The sequence below is a fragment of the Sceloporus occidentalis genome, unplaced genomic scaffold, assembly GCF_023333645.1.
Source record: "Sceloporus occidentalis isolate IW3139 unplaced genomic scaffold, rSceOcc1.0.p SCAF_21, whole genome shotgun sequence".
NCBI lineage: Eukaryota > Metazoa > Chordata > Lepidosauria > Squamata > Phrynosomatidae > Sceloporus > Sceloporus occidentalis.
This window is the reverse complement of record NW_028317001.1, coordinates 3,593,669-3,615,853: the sequence shown is the minus strand read 5'-3', so window position 1 is coordinate 3,615,853 and position 22,185 is coordinate 3,593,669. Positions and strand designations below refer to the sequence as shown.

Genomic DNA, 22,185 nt, shown 5'->3' with positions numbered 1-22,185 from the left:
AAGATGGTTAACACCTCACAGTTAAAAAATACGTTAGAGCTACACATCCAACTAACAACTAACTATGTTCTTTTCTCATAGCTAAAAAGGAGGAGAATTACTGTACCTGTTGAGCGTAGGTATGTTCCCTCTGCAATTAAACAATCACAGTTAGTTACGGATTGGTTAGTGCAAGCCATCATTAAAATGAACAAATCAATAACTGAAAAATCAGAACCATTATTTCAAGCCAGTGAACGGAGATGAAGCCGTAAGATCAAACTTTGTAGGAGCCAACGTTTCGATGTGTGCAAATCGAGAAATAAAATTCAAGACCGGGCCACAAAAGAAGAGGAAACAAATCCAAAGAGGTGTTGCAGAAATTGTCTGTCGTCGCAAAAGACCTGAAGCATCTTAAATTATAAAGGATAGTCCAGATTAAATGATGAATCTTATCTTTCGACAACGCCGTCAATGCATCAATTTTGGGGGCAGAAAATGTACAGCCTGTTATGGCTTCGCCGTACGTTGCACACTTTGGAGCAGGGCTACGCCACTACAATAGGAATGCATCCTATTGTTTTACACGACACACTTCGGGAACCCGCAGACACAGCATAAGAGACCCTACAGGAAACATCAAATGATCATTTATGAAGGCCGCAACCCTGTACACATTTAGCTGGGAGTAAACGCCATTGAACTCAATGGGTACAGACTAAAGAACTGTGATGCGATAACTGTGTTATTTAAAACAACAGTCTTGAGGACTAGCAGCAATGCATGCTAGCGCCACCAAGATGAATGTGACCTGTATACCAGGGATGGAGAAAAGGTGGCTCTCCAGACGCTGTTGAACTGCAGTTCCCATGTTTCCGTGCAATTTGCACATGGCTAGGAAAGACAGGCTTTGTGGTCCAACACCATCTCAAGAGCCACATGCCCCTTTTCCCTGGTGCAGACTGAGAAATGTATGATGTAAAACAATAGGAAACACTAGCTATTGTAATGTGTAGGCTTTTTCAATTTGTACCTCCCCTCGAGATAGACAGAGTTGACTTTCTGCACCACCTTTGGCTCTGGAACGCTCTCCATTGTGTGATTCCACCTAATCCATATAAAATAAAAAGCGCACTGGCTAGCCTTCCTTCCAAAGAGATGCATCTTTAGTTGGGGAGTTCAAAAACCATCCCCTTTTTCCTCCCGCTTCCATGCGTCCTGTTTTTTAGTTTCCCCAAAACAGCATTGAAAGCAAAACCAGTGGAGGAGACACAGACGGCAGTCCGTGGCACTGGTTCGTGGCGCTGCTCTCCCACCCGCTCCCCTCTTATCCTTAGATTATCTCAAAGGCTTCACTCACACATGCATAAATCAGGTTGCCTTTACAGACATTAGCCTAGCAGGTGCACCCATTGTATAGCCGGGATAAGCTGGAGCCAAGATGAAGGGGATCATGCAACGCAGAAAGCTGGAAGGAGGGGAGAGGTGTTCCAGAACTTAGAAGCTGGGGAGATCTGGGAACATGGCAAGGGGAAGATATTTATGTACCCTGGGCTCTATTCCAGAGTTCAAATAGAAGGACCAGGTTCCAAATGGATTAGACAGACCTCAAAACGCTGCAACGGTCTCTTCATCTTTATAACGCCACCGTCCCTCCATCCCATCCGAAGATATGAAAGAGTCTGACTTGCCCAAAGTTGGCCAATGGGTTTCCACGGACGAGCAGGGATTTGAACCCTGGCCTCCATGGTTATAGTCCAAAGCTCAAACCACTACGCTACTCCGGCTTTCCCCAAAGGTTATGCAGAGGTTTATATTCCTTGGTTTCTAGTCCCTGCCAAGCCATATATCTGTGGTTTTTATTAGGCCAACCAAAGAGCACAAAACACATTATGCAAGCTTACAGTTATAACCTATACAAGATCACATAGGATGAGAAGTGGGGAAATATAGGTTATAAATAAGCAAAGGGTCAAACATGGTCCAGATCTTTGGCCAGATGCCTCCACTGACCAGTGGGAGCTGCTTTAAGAACCATGTCCCTTGGTAGTCCAGTCCCCCACATGGTCCATGGGATTGTGAGGGTTCAAATTCTTCCTTGTGTAAAGTTTTAAAAAGGATGGGCTCAGCTTCGCCTTCGCTTTCAGGGGGATATCATTCGGGGATTGTGTGCAGCTCACCGAGATGACAAAATGGATTATCTTTTTTCAGAAGGACCATCAGAGAGGAAAAGCAGAAGGGGGACCAGGGAGACCCACAGGAGATTGGGAGCGTCTCCAGAGCGCAAGGCGTTTTTCAAAACTGGTCCTTCCAAAAGCACCAGCTGCAACAAGAACTAACTGGCTCTGCTCTCCAGCCTAAGCATAAGGAGAAGGAACAAGGGAAGGAGGAAAAAGAAAAGAGAAAAAGACCCCCTCTTCAAGTGATAAACCTGCCTGAGCTTGGGAGGGATCACCCTTTCATATTTAAGAATTAGACCTGCAGAAGGCAAAAACACACCAAGACCTGAGACTGGGTACTCTTCCTCTCAAGTCTAACCTTCCTCTACAGGCCACTTACATGGAGGATCACAGCTTGCATTGAAAACTCAAGAGCCTCTGGGCATCATGCAGACTATTTGCTTTATGTTTTTGTGGGCTCCAGCCCATGTCAGCAACTTTTTACGCAAGCTTCAGGACACCTTGGGTTTTACCTATGCGCCTGGCTGCATCTTACTCAACCAAAATTCCTGATGTACCCAAGTGCTTGGGTGAGAGAGAGAAGCAAGGGAACAGAAGAACCAAAGGTACAGTCACCGATGTTTGCTGCAATCCTATATGTTGTGTTACCTAACTTTACGTATACCCAGATGTGTAGCGACACACTAAGACACTAAGGTTCGCTGTGAGCAATTCTGAACAGATGGGTTAAAAGGTCTGAACGAAACTACCACGGTAGGATCACAGTAATACGAGTGCATAAACCTTTCCTTTAAATTCTGTGAGCAATGATGGTCCAGAACTTCAGCCAACACTATCTGGTAGACTGTGAAATCATGGTGGTGGTGGTGATGATCATGATGATGATGTCCTTCCAAAGCCCAGTGCTTGCTCATTGCATGTGGCAATCCACAAGGAAACTGCAGGTGAAATCCCATACACAAGTCCCATACAGATTTCTCTGTGAAGATTTGCTCATGTGTGGAAATAGCCTGAAGGATCGATCCCTTGCAATATGCACCCAAGCCTTAAATATCTATCTGTGTGCACCCACCACAATGGTTCCACTAAACCAGTGGTTCTCAACCTTCCTAATGCCATGAGCCTTTAATACAGTCCCTTGTGTTGTGGTGACCCCCAACCATAACATTATTTGCATTGCTGCACTAAAGCATTGCATGAGGACGCTTGGGAGCAGCAAAATACCTGGAGCCCAATCTTGCTTCCAAGTTGCTAAATATGAACAACTTTGGAGAAGGGGAGCTCTTTTGTGGGGCACAAGGCCACTTTTGGGGGATACGTTTACCCCAGCCAACTCCTTAAAAATATAAAAATCCCAGCTAGAAGGTGTCCAGGGCACACAAAGGCTTCCCGAGGACGCCTGGAGAAAGGTTTGCTTTGAATGCCGTCCTCACTTGAATCTGTCCCCGCACGGCTTCCCAATTTGCATCCCATTATCCCGGCTCCATTCCGCCGGCTGCCCCCTTTCAAATATCCCCTTTCCTTTGCTCTGCTGGAGGATTCTGCCCTCTCTCAAGCAGACAAGCCAAGGGAGTGGGCAGGAAAATTACCGATACCTGCGGCTTATTTAACATCAAACCCGCGGCACCGAACCGCAGGGACTGACAGGTGTCCCGAGTCGTCGCCCGCGTCCTGGCCCCATACCACCCCCTTGGCAGCAAAGAGCGAGGACCCCAAGGGTGCCCTAATGATACGTTCCCACTCTTCCCTCCAGGTTTTTGCGGGGCTCAAGAGCCACCAGGCCCCAGGGCTGGCTTCCCATCAAGAGCCATGATTGATGGAGGGATAGCTATGCTGCTAACAACTTAGGCCCACTGAGAAGTATCTGTTTCACCAGATATTTTAATCTTACGCGCAGGTCCCCACGGAGTAACGCGACGGATGAAGTAGTAGTATGCTTTCCACTTATTTGGCTTCTCTACAAGGCCAAGGTTGGCTGAGGAGAGGGATCCGTGTCCAGCTTGACATGGCACAGTGTTACAGGCCAGACGGATTTTAGTTGGCAACTCCTTGGCATGTTTACATACCATTACAATGTCTATATATCAAAGGCTTTCATGGCCGGCATCCATAGGTTTTTGTGGGTTTTTCGGGCCAGGTGGCCATGTTCTAGAAGAGTTTATGCCTAACATTTCACCTGTGGCTGGCATCTTCAGAGAAAGAAGAAAGATGCCAGTGTCTGATGCTGGCAAAGCGTCAGGAATAAACTCTTCTAGGACACGGCCACAGAGCCTGAAAACCCCACAAAAACCTATATCTATATATCATTAAATAAGGACATATAACCTGGTTGACACCTATAGATTTCCAAATGTAGATTCATAACAGTGTCTGCTTATTTTCTGTCTTGCGCTAAGAGAAGGGAAACCTACGCATTTTCCTTCCAACTTACGGCAACCCTAAAGCTATCAAGGGGTTTCCTTGGTTTTGTTCGGAGGGGGTTTGCCTTTGCCTTCCATTGTTTTGAAGCTGTTGTTTTGTTTTCTTAATTTTTGAAGAAGAGAATCTGTTTCTAGACTTCACGTCTGTGAAAAATTGACTGGAATTTAATTCAAAACTGTTTGCAGGCTGAAGTTTCAGAAGCCAGGTAAGCGGCAGAAGAAGGCTTCCTGCACTCTTTGGAGCATGTTTTGTTTCTTCTCTGCAAGAACCAGCAGAAGTTAAAGCAACGAACACTGAAGAAGAACATAAGGGAAATGTAGGCAGAGGAGCGAGACCAAGATGGTTAAAAAGGTCTAAAAACCTAGCCCTATGGAGCTGGGCGTGTTTAACACGAAGAAGAGAAGTCTAAGAGGTGAGACGATAGCCATCTTCAAATACCTGAAGGCAGAAGATGGAGTGCGCTTGTATTCTGTGGCTTCGGGGACTAGAACGTGAATCAGTGGCTTCCAATTACAAGGAATGAGATTCCACCTAAACATTAAGAACGCCTTAATTGGAAAAACTCTTTTACAATTACAATTACTATGAAATGGACCGTTTCAGAAAGTGGTGGGCCCTTCTTCTTTGGAGGCCTTTATGCAGAGGTTGGAGGACCCTCTTTCAGAAGGGCTTTAGTTGTGCGTTTCTGCATGGCACATCTTGGGATTAGTTGGCTCTTCCAGTCCTTTCTAACTTTATACTTCGATTCTAAGTAGTCCCTAGGCATTGATATAGATGAGGGCTGTGGCTCTGTTTGAAAACTTCCAAAGAAGGAGACTCCAAAGAAGGAGAAAGTGTGACCTGCTGAAGGTCTCCAGCGGGTTTCCATGGTCAAGCAGGGATTTGAAACAAGGTCTCTTTAAGCCTTACAATTTTTATTGTCATTTTATCTATGTTATAATCCCACCTCGATCCACAGGGAGGTGCAGGAAATATAAATAAACCACATTATTATTATTATTAGTAGTAGTAGTAGGAGTAGTAGTAGTTCAGTATACAAAGCACTAAACCGCACTGCCTTTGGGTGGTGAAACACCTGCTCACATGTAGCCTCTACTTTCCTAGGCAAGATGGAAGCCTGCAGCAAATACAGAAGCCAGAGAGCAAGGGACAACAAATCTGTCACTGCCCCGTCAAGCAAGAGTTATATACTATGATCCCAAGGGTATGCTTTGATGGAGAGTTCCTGCATGGCAGGGGGTTGGACTGGATAGCCCTTGTGGTCCCTTCCAACTCTACGATTCTATGGAAATCGTATGCAAGCCCAGAATCTGGCTTCCTGAAAACCCCGGATTTTATTTCACTATGACTGTTATTATATCAATGAAGCTTTTGGGGTTATGCTTGCGGAAATCTAATCCCTCCCAGGCAGAATTCTGCAACAATAAATTAAACAAAGCTAACCGATTTGGGTACGTTTAGTATTTTGGGTGCAGGTCTATAAAACTTTAAGGTCAGCAGTCAGATCAGTAGGAAAGTTTCTTAGATTGCAACAGAACATAAAATACTGCCACGATTCGATCCTGTCCACTCCCCATAGAAACTGCTGGGGACGGTCCACTTTCTCAGCCTTGCCATATGTGCTGTACATGCATTTCAGCCTCCGAACCCCTTCTTCTACCAGCATCCCAAGTTAGCAAAGGTGAATCTGACAGCTCATGTTATAACCAATAGGTGCCGATTCTCCAGCTAAGCGTTTGCCCTACTAGATTGCTAGGAGGCAATTATTAAAATCTTTGATCAAATGATGCACCAAAGTGATAGGAATTTACCAAGAAAGGGAGACGCTATCAATGCAACCAGAAAGGGGGAAAGGAAAGAATGAACCGCTGAGATTGCTGAAGAAGGAATCCAAGATGATTATTACTTTTTAAGAAGCATAGAAAACGGAGCCCCCCCAAAATAGCAGGCAATTACTTGCAAATATTGTCGAGACGGAGAGAACAGATGAGGCCAAATTCAATGGCCCGTTTATAGCATCGCGGAGAGATCTTTGTGCAGCTGGGCTTGGAGGACTCCAAACCAGGTTTCGAAACAAGGGAGGGTTTCTCGACTTGTCCTGATGGGTTCTCAATGAACCGAGACCGGCCTCATCGGCCAACGTAAAATGAGGAGGAGGATGAAATAAAAGGCGACGGATACTTAAGGAGACAAAGGATGAAGAAAAGAGCACTTTGCCCCCCAAAAAGAGCTGGTGGGTTCTCGACTGATGTTTATTTGATTTCTCAAGAGCAAAAACGGTTATGGATCAACAGTGGCACCCAGCGGCTGGACACAAGAATTGTCATCGTCTCTTTTCGGCATGTTCCCAAATCAAAATAGCTCACACGCAGCCCCCACCGTATTGCTTTTGTGATCATATGCCAACCCTGCCTTGCGCATGAAGACCACTTTAAAAAACTCGAAAGGCTCTCGCACCCCAAAGATTTGGAGCAGATGGGGGAAAGTATAGCTGTGGGGTTGCAAGAGGCCACAAAGGCAATCTTTGGCAGTATCGATGTCCTGCCATTCTCCCCAAATAGCACTCAAGCGGGAACATTTTGCAAAATGAAAAGTGGACTTCCAGCCTCTTCTGAGTTTCCTATTTGGGGTATTTTGGGCATTTTTCTGCAGTCAAGGGAGAGAGTCCCAAAGACGGACAATGTCCCACAGAAGTGGGACAGGAGGAGGTCCTCACATTGGTTGCAGAAGGGAGGATATATGGAAGCCCTCGCATCTGGTGGCAAAGTTAGCAAGGAAATACAAAAACACAGAGAATATAAAAGTCCAGTGTCTAATTCTCCACAATCTGAGGTCTGAGGATAAATTTCATCGAGGGGCAGAACTGCCACTTGGAGGGGTGATGCCTTCATTTTGATTCCCACCACCATCACAACATACATAGGTACGTCCCTGAGTATTTTGGAAAGGCTCGATTTTGCACAAACAACTAAGACCCATAGTTTCCTTCCCGATGGAGAGGAAAGCTTCCAGAAGCGATTTCAATCCACATTGAAATTTGGAATTCCCTTGGCATGGCTGAAAGAACTGTCATGAAACAATACCTCTGTTTTGTAGTTTCTCTCTATACCACTGATCAGTAAAAGATATGTCTCTCCTAGTAGATCTAGCAAAAGGTGATTGGAAGCTAAACATTAAGCCAGGAGTGGCTTCCGGTCACTTTCTGTTTGGGGGAAAAGACCTCTCATGTGCCTAAAAGGGCGGCTAAGAACTTGGTGTAAATGCCCTCCCAGAAGGGGCTGCGAGGGTAATCTGAAGCCAAAACATGTAGGTGTTTTTGTAGTATAGGGTGTGTGTAAGCCCCCCCCAGGTCTCCTAAGGGACTAGTCTTCCCCTCCTAACCTCCCATTGTGGCCTCCCCTGGTCTAGATGATCATTCCAGCACATATATTACTTGTAACCACATGGGTTGCCCACTATAACCAACTGAGAGGGGCACAGAGGCAGGAGACTGTTTTCACAGTGACTTGGGAGGAAGACTGCAAAACCATGGATTGTTATTACCATACACCCTACTTTCCATATTTGCAAGTATGCAATGTATCACACCACCGGTCAACGTTACCCAGAGTGCAAACAATACAAAACTCCATCTTTTCCCCCCGCCCTGTCCATCACACAACCAGCCCTCTCCAATTCACAATGCTCCTCTCACTAAACCACCCCAGTGGCGCCCACCTTTAGGCCTAACCTGTTTGGATGCGAAGTGGGCAGCATGAACTGGAATTCGACCACACACGTGTTGTCCTTCAGCTGACGGTGTTGGACGCTGTTCAGCTCGTAGGCGATGTACGCTCTTCGAACATACACCTGGAATCGGGTAGAGGGGACGCAAGTAAGGGAGGCAAACAAGCGAAGAAAGGCATTGACCGTAGCTCCCTCATAAAGGACTAAGACACAGACAGCGTGGCCACATGGTAAAGTGGAGAAGGCTCCTGTACCTTCAATGGTTGCCTAGAAGAGGGAATTTCAGTAGGTGTTGCTTGTTGCATAAAAAGCAACGCAAGCCGAAATCCTCTCTTCTACGTCTTTATGTGTATAGGAGCCATTTCCAGTTTTCAATCCAGCAACAACATTCTATCATGTAGAGAGATCTTGTAGCCCCTTTGAGACTGACTGAAAGAAGGAAATTGGCAGCGTGAGCTTTCGTAGACTTCGGTCTACTTCCAGAGATGCATTTGGTGGAGTGGAAACCAGGGACAGGCATATATATGCCATCTTAAAATCCTATCACCTCATTTTACCTGTGCCCCTGATCGACGTTTCACCATAGGCAAATATAACTAGAGGTAACTTTATCACACCTTCTGGATTTTCAAATCTGCCATTAAAGGAAGGGTAGTTAGCCTTTAAACACATTAAGCACAACCAAATACTGGAGTGCTCTCATAAATAAATCCTATTAGGAGTATCAAGGCCTGGCCCTTCTTCTCCAGTTTGTAGGGCAGGGGAATGAATCTGAGAGCGACAGCATTGGCTTGAAAAATGTATGTACCTTTGTGTGAATACATATGTACTTCATTACTTCTAAATTTTTGAATCGGACACTTTGTGCAATTGCGATTGATCCTCAAGGTATCATGCCTAACATCATCATCTGCTTGTGGCATTATAAGGAGACATCCCACAGTCTTGGTTTTGACGCAGTGCTATCCCATTTAACTAAGCAAAGTAAGTTATGCAAAATAAGGACATCTGTACATGTTTTAATGTGCTATAAGGTACCACTGGTAAAAGAATGCAACTACTTGGAAAAGAACCTGGTGCAACATTTTTTTCAGTACACATGGTCCTTCTAACCTTAAAATACAATTATAAAACGGAAAGGACTACTACATGAGATGCCTGGGGTGAGAGAGGACAAAGTAAACCAGTATTACAGAAGCAAAAGGAGCAAAGTGGATCGTGTTCCTACCTCGAGAGCTGCCATCCTCACCACTTGGTTGCTGTGGTAGAAGAAGTTCGGGAGCACATCAAAGATGGACGTCTCCGAAAGGATGAGTTTCTGGAAGGGATGGAAGAGACAAGAGAAGTAACACTTTGAAACCGTTGAGCTTGACTTTCTTGTTCGGTTCCTCAAAGTTGGTGACAAAGCCAACCCACGGTACGGGAAAAGGCTTGGTTTATGCCGTTTGTCTTCTTTATGTGGATTTTGGATTTTATTTCAAAATAAATTCAATGGCTGTCACTATCTGTGGGCTTCCAGCCCATTTTATACCCCACCGTATCAAGGGATAAGAAGAAAAAGCAGGGGTGAAAGGAATAGGGGGAAATGGGTGCATTCTGGTCATTGTATGTCAGTAGTTTATGCAGAAATCTTGTCTCATGGAATGAAAGAAAAGTATGAGTAAGTTAGAAACAGGACTAATATGAACAAGTAGGCATTCTGGTCCATGAAGCTGAGCAAACTCTGTTGCATCTACCTCCTCATTTCCAGGTCTTTTGGGGTAAACAAAACTCAGAACTAGAATGGATGAGAGACACCAAATTATACAAAATGTAATAGAAACTATACCCATCCTCATTCTCATTCCAAATATTGATTTAGCCAGCAAGGTCTCCGGTCTCCCTATGTGTTGTGTTTTGCTTCTGCGCTGATTTTATGCCGCTGGGAATTAGAGAAGTGTGCTAAAATAAGTCCTTCCCGCTCCCAAAGTGAAAAGGGTATGTTATAAGCATGCTTACCTGAAGGTTTTCAATGCAGAACTGATGCCCGTACATGTCGATGGCCGAAAGGAAGATGGACTCCACCTGGTTGTGGCGCAGTTCGTAGGAGGGCAAGTGAGAAGCGATGAGGACCTAGGCAGACATTCAGAAAGTCACAGTGGGTTATTTGAGACTGGGCTAGAAGACTAAAATGTTGAACTGGAAGCTTCAAGGCGACACGCAGTGACTTTAAAGGAGGGTGCGGAGGGTAAGACAATGCAACCTTAAAGCATGGCAGCTCTCTGCACCTTCATTTACCCACCCAGAAAATGGATCCAAACTACCACCTATTGTGGACTAGTGATAGAGATAATAGTAAGTACTGGTTTTGGGGCCAAAATGATGAATGTTGATATGACCCACGGATAGATCGAGGGTAAAACTTAGGGGCATCTAACAAAGGATCTAAAGGACGAAGGAGAGGAAAACAATGCCAAAGAACTTAGAAAATCCTGGTAGGCATAACTGCTCATACTAAAGACTGGGTGAATGAGAGAATGAAGGGGGGATCAGTCCTTCCATGATAGGTTACTCTTGCCTTTCACAAGAGTTGTAGTACAGTACTTACATTGACCCAAGGATAAGTCAACCCAGGTTTCTTTGGATCACTTTGATGACCGAAATATCTAGAGTTACGTATACGTGAATATACACAGTTAAGTTGCTTTCCTACTGCTCTTACTATTACTGCCTCTTCATTTGGTCCCCAAGAGCCACCTTGACTGGGAAAGCCCCAAACCGTCTGTGGAGAAGGAGGACAAGAGCAAATGCCGCCATGCCAGCGGCAGGAAAGGATAAAGACATCTGCAGGAGCAGGCGGCGGAGAGGGTTCAGTGACTCTGAATAGGCCAAGGGCACGGGTTGCAATTCGGGGAAGACGGAAAAGGTCACGGAGCAGCTTCAAACGCCTGTTCATTTGCAGTGCTCATGCAGTGGAATTAGAAAGGAGAAGAAAAAAGGAGGGGGAAAGAGGCAAACGTCGCTCCTCCTGCCCCCAAAGACGCCAACCCCTATGCTTTTTGAAAATGGAAATTGGGGGAGAGCACTGAGGGAGGGAAGGTAAAGGGGTTGGAGGGGGGACAAGCTTTCCAGGGCAGCGGGATTATGGTGAGACAACTAGATTCGTCTTTGCATCCCACCCGCCCAGCCGGCGTCCCTGTTTTAATGATATAGATCAGCCACTAAGGCGAGGGAGCCAGGCTTAAGGAGCGCACACTCCAGGTGTGCATCTAGTATTTAAATTGGAATCCAAGATGGGTAACCTTGGAAGGACACAAATTAAGGTTTTATTTCCGGTCCAAGGGAAAAAAATAATCATAATTTCCACCAGACCCCAGGGGACCGGCGGTAACAGATATCGCGGCCTCCTCTTTTCAATTCCCCCGCTGAATTGAGGACCGCGTCGCCTGCCTTGTTGCAAGGGGCCCTGCGTCAAACCAATTGGAGGGACGTGTCCCTTTTTCCCAATGACCACAGCCCTTCGGATGGCAAGCAAACGTTGCACTACCCTAGAGAAAGGTAGAGAAGGAAGCATAGCCCTCCAACATTTCCCAGATGGGAACTGGGATATATGCGGCCAACCGACATCAGAGTGCGGTCAAGAGGGCAAAAGTTATTAATGAGGAGGAACAGACAAACTAGGATAGGGTTTGCAACACTCTGCCCTCTCTCCTGCTGCTGAGTTAACCAAGATCGAACTCAGTTTGCAGTAACAAATGCATGCTGAGGACAAAGGTGGAGATGTGAGAAGACAGGAACCGGGACATAGCTGAAAAAGTGGGACGGCAGAGGATTACTTGGGACAGTCCCTGCCAAAATAGGACAGTCGGAGGGTATGGAGAATGGGTTGATTCAGCGTTGTTAAGTTGCAGGCCTGATGTTCAATCGCTAGGATACTATATTTGCAATTTTCCTTCAAACCATACTCTCTCCCCGATTTGTTAATTCACTATTCCAGGTGCTGGCATGTATGGCAGTGGCTTGAAGAACGTGACTGGTTGAAAGTAAAGTCCTGGCAAAGAAGAACCGCTCAGCAACAACCAAGAGGTACGTTTTTAAGTACAGGAGCTCCCCATGAAAGTCCAAATAGCCAGGACTGCATGACCTGGGTATCAATCCTCTACACCTAGGAGTAGGTCCCAGTGGGACCTGCCTCTGAGAAGATATGCATCGAATCACAGAATCGTAGAGTTGGAAGAGACCCCAAGGGCCACCCAGTCCAACCCCCTGCCATGCAAGAACTCACAACAACAACAAGAAGGCTATCATGCATGAGGAGAAGGAGAGGAGAAGTAGGGATGTTGCTCATTACAATCTGGTCTTGGTATCATGACAATGTCTATACGTGTCCAGAGGAAAGGAAGAATAGCTCACCTGGCGGGCCCTCAATGCCACCTTGGCGTTGGTGGTCTTGCTCAGCTGCGTCAACTCCGTCAGAATATTAATGAGTTCATCTGTCAAGGTTGGATCTCGGCCACACAACTGGTCCTGGGGAAGGAGAAAAACAGAGGAAGACAACAGATTTAGTCCCAGTGCTATGAAGGTTGCACCCAAGAGATGTGTCTATCCACTGAAACCAGATTACAAAAGGCAGGGAGGGTCAAAAAAAGCCCCAAGGGAGGGTCAAAAGAAACCCAATAAACCAGGGACGGGAAAGGTGTGACCCTCCAGGCTTTATGGGACTTCATCTCCCATCTTCCTTCTCCTCCAGCATGGGTTGATTTGGGTTGCAGTCTACCAACATCTGGAGACCATGTGGCCCTATAATAACCGGAATTAATTCACATAAAGAAAAGCACAGAGAGCGGCGCTCCGTTCGTTCTTACAAAAAGGGCCACTTAAAACAGGCCACAGTTATAGCCAAAACCTGGTGCAAGGCCTTGGAAAGGCAACTACGAAGAACCAGACGAGATCCTCAAAGATAAAAGATATAAGCAAGACTATATGTGTGCAGTATCATTCTCTTTTAATTGGACCTCTCTCATTCCTCCTCCGATCCCCTCAACCCAAAGAATTTCATTATCTTACTTTACAATCCCTATGGAGCAGGATAATTATCATGAAGCGGAGGGAAGCGTTTCAGCTTTACAAAGCAGGCTATGAGCAAGTAAACAACGTAATATAAAGTAAGAATAACAAGGATAGACTGCAACTGTAATACGGTTCTGTTTGTAGAGGAAATGAAGGGGGGGGGGGGAAATAAGCCTCATAGAAACACTGGGTTTTTGAAAGGATGGGTTTTTAGAAGTGTGGGTTTATCTCTGGAACTCATTCCTACAAAAAGTATAACAGGCTCCTTTCCTGTTTTATTTTCTTGTTGTCATTGTTTAAATTTAATTTAAATAAAAAACAAATCCAGGACCATGAATTTATGCATCGGCATGCGGTCTTCCTCTCTTTCCAATACCCTTTACCTTTCCTAGCATGATTGTCTTTTCTAATTGCACTCATGCCTCCATATTTGTGGATTTGATTATTCACGGATTTGATTAATATGTTCTCTCTAGGAATATCTAGGTCCTCCAGTGCAACTCTATGGTCAACTTTAACCAAAACTGGCATTGAAAGACCTAGAGATTCCTAGAGAGAAGACTCTACTAGGCCTTTGTAGCTCCTCCAGGGCAGTTCCAATGGTCAGTGTCTGTCGGACGTTGACCACAGAGTTGCCCTGGAGGACCTAGAGATTCCTAGAGAGAATACTCTACTAGGCCTTTGTAGCTCCTCCAGATCAGTTCTATGGTCAGTGTCTGTCGGACGTTGACCACAGAGTTGCACTGGAGGACCTAGAGATTCCTGGAGAGAATACTCTACTAGGCCTTTGTAGCTCCTCCAGGTCAGTTCTATGGTCAGTGTCTGTCGGACGTTGACCACAGAGTTGCCCTGGAGGACCTAGAGATTCCTAGAGAGAATACTCTACTAGGCCTTTGTAGCTCCTCCAGATCAGTTCTATGGTCAGTGTCTGTCGGACGTTGACCACAGAGTTGCACTGGAGGACCTAGAGATTCCTGGAGAGAATACTCTACTAGGCCTTTGTAGCTCCTCCAGATCAGTTCTATGGTCAGTGTCTGTCGGACGTTGACCACAGAGTTGCACTGGAGGACCTAGAGATTCCTAGAGAGAAGACTCTACTAGGCCCTTGTAGCTCCTCCAACGCAGTCCTTTGGTCAGTGTCTGTTGGACGTTGACCACAGAGTTGCGGTGGAGGACCTAGAGATTCCTAGAGAGAAGACTCTACTAGGCCCTTGTAGCTCCTCCAACGCAGTCCTTTGGTCAGTGTCTGTTGGACGTTGACCACAGAGTTGTGGTGGAGGACCTAGAGATTCCTAGAGCGGTGTCCTCTCAGATAAAAACATGGTGTTTTTGTTATTTGCAGTTTTTCCGGGAGTCCTGTGCTCCTAACCCTAGCGAATATAGAGGGGCAAGAGTGTTTATTTTTCTTCATGACGTACCGAAATACAAAAGCCTCCATTTAGTCATCTTGGCTGCTTGTCGCACACGCTTGCTGGAAACCCCTTTGTCTACTCGACCGTCAAAAGCACAGGAGCCCTCTCCAAGTTTGCACCCTGGCAACCCAAAAGTGGGTCTCTTTGTGGGCCTGGCCCATGTCCCAGTCATGGAAAGAGACACGTCAATCCTGTCTCGCTTTTAAAAAAGCCCTCGCGAGGCGTGGAGGTGATCCCCAGCGTGGGGGGGACAGAGAAGAAGTTGAAAGTCCCTTCTTCGCCAGAAGAACTCATCAGGCAAGAAGAGCAAAACAAAGCGGCAGCGGCGGCGACGGCGGCGTTCCAGCGGCTGCGGCCTACCCCCCGATTGGCCAAGGCGGCCGCGGCGAAGCCTCAAACGGGTTCTTTGACAAGGCCTAACGCCTCCCCGGCACCCCCCATGTAATTACACACTTGAGTGACTGGACTCTGAAGAAAATTGAAGGCCTGAGCTGCGAACAGCTGCCATTTTCTCTCTCCATCATGCCGGCATGATTACTTGAGAAATGAACAGCCCCGGCTCAAAGCTACTCCAGAATTCTCAGAGGAAATATATGGCTCCGTGTTCAAATAATGAGATTCTTAAGGCAAGCGTTACTTACAATCACACCACATACCAAAAAGAAAGAAAGAAAGAAAAAAAGGAGGAAAAGGTAGAGTGGAGGAAGAAAGGAGGAGGAAAGGAGAGAAAACGCAAGGTCCTTATACCTTTCGGGTAGCCATGACTGTTTGGGTAGCTGTGGCTTACCAGCTGTTCTTGGAGACAGAGACAGAGAAAGAGAGATGTTTTGCTTTTCATTTTTTGCCTTGGCAAAGCCATGTTTTTGGTGACAAGTCTTTAGCGCCAAGAAAAAGAAGAGAGAAGGGGGGGAAAGAGAGGGGCTGGCGGCTTGGGAGACCCAACTCCATTAATTAGCGTCTTTCAAAGCGTGACGCGGACAATGATGGATGCCATCAATCCTGACGTTAACGCTCCCCACACGCCCGGCGAAAAGGCATTTTTCTCCACTCAAGTGTTGGTTTACAAGAAGTCAAATTTCTTTCTTCCCTTTGCCCCTTGGGAATGCGGAGAGTCAGGTGCATCGCCATTTCCCCCCCGTCTCCTTTGAACAGCCAAGAGAGGAAAGCGGCAACTGATCCAAGACTGTGATAACAAAGGATCCCAGGGCAACCTCGAAGCTAGGAAGCTCTTTGGGAACGCCAAGGTTTTCCACCACTCACTGAGTCTTGTGGGTGACAAGCTGCACTTTATTTGAATTGAGGATATTGTGTTGGGTTTGTTGTGTGTGCGTATATATATATATATATATATATGGACAAACCTGGCTTTGCACTTTACTCCTAGAGTTTCACGACACCTAAAATCAGATGCTGACACCCTGCCGAATGGTCAGAGCAGCACCACCCATAGGTCTGATATAACATGAAGAGCCACTTCATAGAACCTGAACAGACAGCACCAGTTGGTAAATGGCACTATTTAAACATGGAATGCCAGTATAAAGTTTTGGGATACTCCAGCTATCAAGTTGGAAGCTTGTCAGGTCGAAAAAGATTTGGAACGTACACGTGTCCCTCCATATTGGCTAGGGTTAGGGGCACAAGACCCCATGAATGTGGAAAAACCGCAAATAACAAAAACATTATGGTTTTATCTGAGAGGACACCTCTCTAGGAATATCTAGGTCCTCCAGGGCAACTCTGTGGTCAACGTCCAACAGACACTGACCATCGAACTGCGCTGGAGGAGCTACAAAGGCCTAGTAGAGTATTCTCTCTAGGAATCTCTAGGTCCTCTAATGCAACTCTGTGGTCAACGTCCAACAGACACTGACCCTAGAACTGCGCTGGAGGAGCTACAAAGGTCTAGTAGAGTATCCTCTCTAAGAATCTCTAGGTTCTCTGGTGCAAATCTATGGTCAACATCCGACAGACACTAACCATAGAACTGATCTGGAGGAGCTACAAAGGCCTAGTAGAGTATTCTCTCTAGGAATCGCTAGGACTTTCCATGTAACCTTTAGTTAAGGTTGACCACAGAGTTGCACTGGAGGAGCTAGATATTCCCAGACAGAACATATTAATCAAGTCTGTGAATAACCAAATCTGAAAATATGGAGGGATGAGTTTAAAAGAGTCTGCAACAGCAGAACTATGGCTGAACTTACAATAAGCATCGTCACAAGGAGGTTCTTCTTGGTGACTTGGGCATGGGAGAAGATGTAGTTGAGGACGGTGTTCATGTCACTTTTGTTCTCTTCCCGAAGGGCAAAGACGCACTTGTCATAGTGGCCTGCAGCCGAAAAAAGAAGCAAAATGTCAATGTACAGCTTGATGCCCACAAGGCATGCTTTCTAATGCAATGAGTAGGCCAGATCCAACACCTAAAGAGAGCTGGGTACATTATGTTTTGGGCTACAATTAATGTGCCAACAAGCATAGCTGAAAATAGACTCATGTTTGCATAAACACATGCAAAAGATAAAAAGACTGCAAACTACCTGTCTGCCACTTTAACTAGGGATCGGCTCCATCTCAGACCTTTTTGCAATGCGAGAATGCGGTATTTTCCATTTGCAAAGTCACCTTTTGTCCTGAAATGGAGTAGAAACCAACCTCCCAATTCTTAAAAGAATAAACCCAACATAAAAAACCAAGGTGTATTGCAAAGGTGTGTGAGAAGCCTCTTGACAAATTGAGAATGTCAAAAGCTGTGTGGTATATTACTGCCATCTGGCGTTCAACGGCGATACTGGAAGATTCAGAACACAAAAACGATTAAGAGATTGCCAAGCAGGATCAGGCCTGGTTAGCACTTGGATGGGAGGCTGCCAAGGAATACCAGTTGTTGTACAGCAAAGTACAATAACATCCCTAATCCACAATGCCTTTATTGGATCAACAAAAATGCCAAAAATACATCATGTACTACGTACATTTTGGTTGTCCCCATAAAGATAGCACTGTTTTGTGGATTTTGGATGTTATTCCAGTACTATACTGGAAAGAGTATGACCTGGTGTAAATGTGACTCCCTCTACTCTCCAAGTGTTAATGGGAAAGACTTAAAAGGAGGTCGCCGTCCAGCTTTAAATGGAAACGTTCAACTGTTTTCTCAAGCTGCCAATTCTTTATAAAGATAGAATAATGGGTTCGACTAATACATCGGTATAAAGCTGCCATCTGGCGGTCCAGCTCCATACTGCAGCATGTTAATTGTTGCTGGATTGCAAGACCCAGCATTCCTCACCAATGTCTATGTTGGATAGGGCTTTGGGGAGTTGCCGCCCACCAACCTTTGGTGATGATTCCCATCCACTACTATAAGAAAAGATGTGAGCCAAGATGTGGTACTCTTTTACAATTTGTCCATCTTCATCTTTCATGACAAACTCAAGTCATACATTAGAGACTCACCATGCTGGAACTGGGTTTCCACCTTCAGGTACTGTCGAAGCAAATCCATCACCACGGCCTTCATATGCCCTCGAATGCCACTCCGGTACCTGGAACGGACATCACACAAGTCAAAAAAAGTTGACAGCCTTCACGGTCGGTTGGTTCTGCCGAAACACATATGTACAGCCAATGGAAGGAATCATGCCATTATGGATTCTCAGTCCATTAAGGCATGCTATAATGATGGAGTTTCCTCAAAGTCCAGCAATTCCACAAGCCTGAAGTTTATAAGACCTGAGCAGGGCAGCGGATGGCCAGGGATTCTGGAAGGTCTCCCGTTCTTAGAGGGTTGCCATAAGTCGAAGCCAACTTTATGGCAATTGACAACAACAAATGGATCTGAATCCTATTGGCACTTTCAACAAGAGGAGATCAGAATCAATAGAACTTACACTAAGTGTTGGCGAACCAGTTAATAACTAAATGCTTTGATTCTAGTTGGGACTATCAATAAGACTGAGGTTTCGGCAGGTATGTGAATCATACAGTTCTCTAGATGTTGGACTGCAACCACCAGCATTCCTCGACATTGACCGTGCCAATAGGTTTGCTGGGAGTTGTAGCTGAACAACATCTGGAAGGCTGTATGATTCGCACTCCTGGGTTATGATATAGTGATGCCTGCCTGCCCTGGGATCGTTTCATCAAGAATATACATTTAAAGACAACAAGCAAAGACAAGATGTCACAAGTTGGTGTCACTAAGTTATGTTCGGTGGCGCCTTAGCAGCCAGCCATGGCCTTTAGGGCTGGATACCAAAACCAGAAGCACAACCCTGGTGTTCCAGTTTGAATTTCCCCACTGTCTGTCTCTCGCCATTCTACCATGTCAATAAGACTCAGGTCTCGGCAGGTATGTGAATCCACAGCTCTCTAGATGTTGGACTGCAACCACCAGCACTCCTTGACATTGACACCAGCCTCACCTCTGCACCAGCTGCACGATGCTCTGGGTGTTCATGAAGAAGACCTCGCGTTCCGATTTGCGGTTTAGGGTTGCTGCGTGACTGTCCAAGATATTGGCAATCTACAAGGAGATAAAAGAGCAACAGAGATGAGGGATTCTTGGTGGACAGGGAAGGATGTTGGAGGCTTCTTCAGCAAGTTTCAGGAGAAAGTACAGTAACTCAGTTTTAATTTCGGGTTTTTCAGAGGCCACAAAAGTGGAACCTAAGGGACACAACGCAGCCCATGTATCATAGTTGCCCCATCCCTGCTCTATCTGGAAGCAATTCATTTCCACCAAGCTCCCTTCCAGACAAACTCCCTTTCCATTGTCCAGAAATGTCGGTAGTTAAGGTGCTCCATACCTGCTGGCTGGGAAACTGGCAGAGGACAGAGGTGATGTTACTGGCATATTGGGCCATCTCCTTTTTGATGGATTTTTCCACATTGGGAGGGATCCGGCCAGAGACGCTGGTCATGATATCCTGAAGTTCCAGGAGAGGCAAGGATGGATCTCGGAGGGTCTTCATTAGTCGTTCTACCCAGTCTTTCACCTGGGAAGGAAGAGAAGAATTTTGCTTAGCTTTTTTAATACGGGACATTAAATACGGGAGAAGACATTTTGATCGCGAAGGATACACAGTACCTTGCTGTTAAAGAACGGTTCTGGCAGGCAATACCCGTTCATCACGTTCACCAGGTTGTCAAGGACGTAATGGAAGACGCGATGGAGCTTCTCACCTCGGAGGGCTGTGCTCTGGATCTGCGGCAAGGCGCCCGTGTGGAGCTCAGCCTTGGAAGACCAATGGAGACATGAGTAAGACAGTGGCAAGGGGTTGTGCATGGAATCGACGTAAAGATTGGTTCGCCCCTTAAGATTATCTAAACTCAGGTCTCAAGCTGCCTAACAAATAGCTTCTCCCACTTTCTACCATGGTTAAGATCAGTGGCTTAAGATGCAGAAAACGTAGAGCGTCAAAAAAGAAAATAGAGACATGTCTTCACCGGACAAGCGCCAACAAGGTTCAGAAGCTTTACCTGCTGAACTCGGCTTGGGTCATCCAGCTGCAGCTTGGCAATGACACAGCCTGGGTCAAGGGCTGCCCCCGGGCGCTTCACGTAATGGATGCATCCCGACTCCACAGCGGTGAGGGTCATCACCATCTTCATCACCTGTAAGCAAGGGAAGATGGAGTAACTTGTTCGAACCTCCAAATCTGCTCGCGTGAAAATGGCTCCCCTGCCAACCCAATACCCCATTTATCCATGGATAACTCTGGTTTGAGTATAGGACCGTGACTTCGGGAGATCAGAGTGTGAATCCCTGCTCAGCCATAGAAACCCACTGAGTGACCCTGAACAAATCCCACTCTCTCATCCTCAAAGGGAGGCCATGCCAAGCCGACTCTGAATAAATCTTGCCGTAAGCCTAGTCGTTTTAGGGTTCCTATAAGTCAGAAATGACTTGAAGGCACACAACAATGCTCTGGGCTTTTCAAGGCTATGTGAAGAAGGCCAGGGATCAATAAGGTGGAGGGCCCTAGATGTTGTTGGACTACAACTCCCATCATCCCTCACTGTTACTAGCGACCCCGGCAAGGATTCATAGGGGAGGCCACAGCAGTAGCAGCTGGAATGGAGGAATAGCCATTCCTCCACTGCTGAAACCAAGGCGTGATGGTGCTGTGTCCACTTTCCTTCTCTTCTGGCTAGGGCAGTTACTGAGACTAGGCACTATGGAGATGTTTCAATAAAATCCAAGTCTTTCTATTTGCATTACTTGAATTTAATGGATCAACTCTATTGGTTTACAATGCCCTTTTCATTTTGCTCAGCTCATTTCACCTCCCAAACCATTTGGCTTTTTTTGCAACCGCGACCCTTTAGGATACGGCGCTATTACATCGAGGCACAAATGTCTATAATAAAACAGTCCCAATCTGGCCAGGGAGGTTTTTTCAAACATTGGATACGGTTCACTGTTTCTTCCTAGCAAGACCCATCATCTCGCAGGGCCCAAAAGCTTTTTACCTCAATTTCTGCAAAGCACTGGCCCGCAAAGACATGCCCTCCATCTTCCACCACGTACTGGATGAGCTTCCCCGCGGAGGGCGAACGCAGGATGGATGGGTCATTCTCTTTCTCAAAGACGCAGGTTTTGTTGCCAATGGTGATGCGGTACCTAAGGGGAAAGAGAAAGCAATGAAGTGGCAAGCCAGAGAGCGAAACCAATGGCCACATATACTTTCATCCCCAGAAGGGAAACTATTACAACCGCTAAGAGCTTGGAGTAATGTCCCACAGAATTCTGCAAGGAAGGTGGGCACAGCATTACAGTATAGTGGCTTGGCCTTGCAAGACCTGGGTCTGAAGCCCTTGTTTAAAAGATATTTACTCGTCTTCATATTTATTTCGATTGTCATGTTTAACACATGTAGCCTGACCTTTATTTTTTTAACAGAGCAATGGCTCAAGTGTTGGATCAGGACTCTGGGAGACCAGAGTTCGAGTATCCGCTCGGCTACGGAAAACCACTGAGTAACCATGGACAAGTCACACTCTGTCAGTCTAAGACAAATACCTCCTCTCTGAACAAATCTGGCCAAGAAAACCCATATGTCAGAGAACAGTGTCATGAAATGGCAGGGTAGAATTGAAGGAACGTAACAACACCGGTGTTAATATGAAACAGTAGTTCGCAATTACAAGGAAAGAGATCCCACCTAAACATAAGGAAGAACTTTTTTTTACTATAAGAGTGGAATAGTTTGCCATGGAGGAGGGCGGACTATACTTTTATCAGAAGTTGGATGGGCATCTTTCAAGAGTACTTTAGTTGTGTATTCCTGCATGGCCAGGGTTTGGATTAGATGGCCCTTGTGGTACCTTTCAAATTAATGCTATGATTCTAAGCAGGACAAGTAAGTAAAATAAGCATAAAACTTGAGGGTTCCATATTCCATATTGGGGGTTCC

At 45.9% G+C, this 22,185-nt stretch overlaps 1 protein-coding gene across 5 annotated transcripts in view; it reads right to left on the bottom strand.

The window, feature by feature from the left end:
• The window catches only part of ACACA (acetyl-CoA carboxylase alpha), a 109,068-nt gene that overhangs the window by 63,446 nt on the left and 23,437 nt on the right, over positions 1-22,185 (bottom strand). For 3 of the 5 annotated variants that reach the window (XM_089483860.1, XM_089483862.1, XM_089483864.1), the window contains 12 exons: positions 21,242-21,392; positions 20,249-20,383; positions 19,857-20,003; positions 19,576-19,764; positions 19,192-19,292; positions 18,224-18,312; positions 16,975-17,099; positions 12,699-12,812; positions 10,305-10,418; positions 9,535-9,624; positions 8,311-8,429; positions 107-130 (listed from right to left, as the gene is read on the bottom strand). In XM_089483860.1, the coding sequence (XP_089339986.1) occupies positions 107-130; positions 8,311-8,429; positions 9,535-9,624; positions 10,305-10,418; positions 12,699-12,812; positions 16,975-17,099; positions 18,224-18,312; positions 19,192-19,292; positions 19,576-19,764; positions 19,857-20,003; positions 20,249-20,383; positions 21,242-21,392 (1,398 nt within the window). The remainder of the gene's footprint in view (positions 1-106; positions 131-8,310; positions 8,430-9,534; positions 9,625-10,304; positions 10,419-12,698; positions 12,813-16,974; positions 17,100-18,223; positions 18,313-19,191; positions 19,293-19,575; positions 19,765-19,856; positions 20,004-20,248; positions 20,384-21,241; positions 21,393-22,185) is intronic. The other 2 variants (XM_089483861.1, XM_089483863.1) reach the window with 1 other exon arrangement.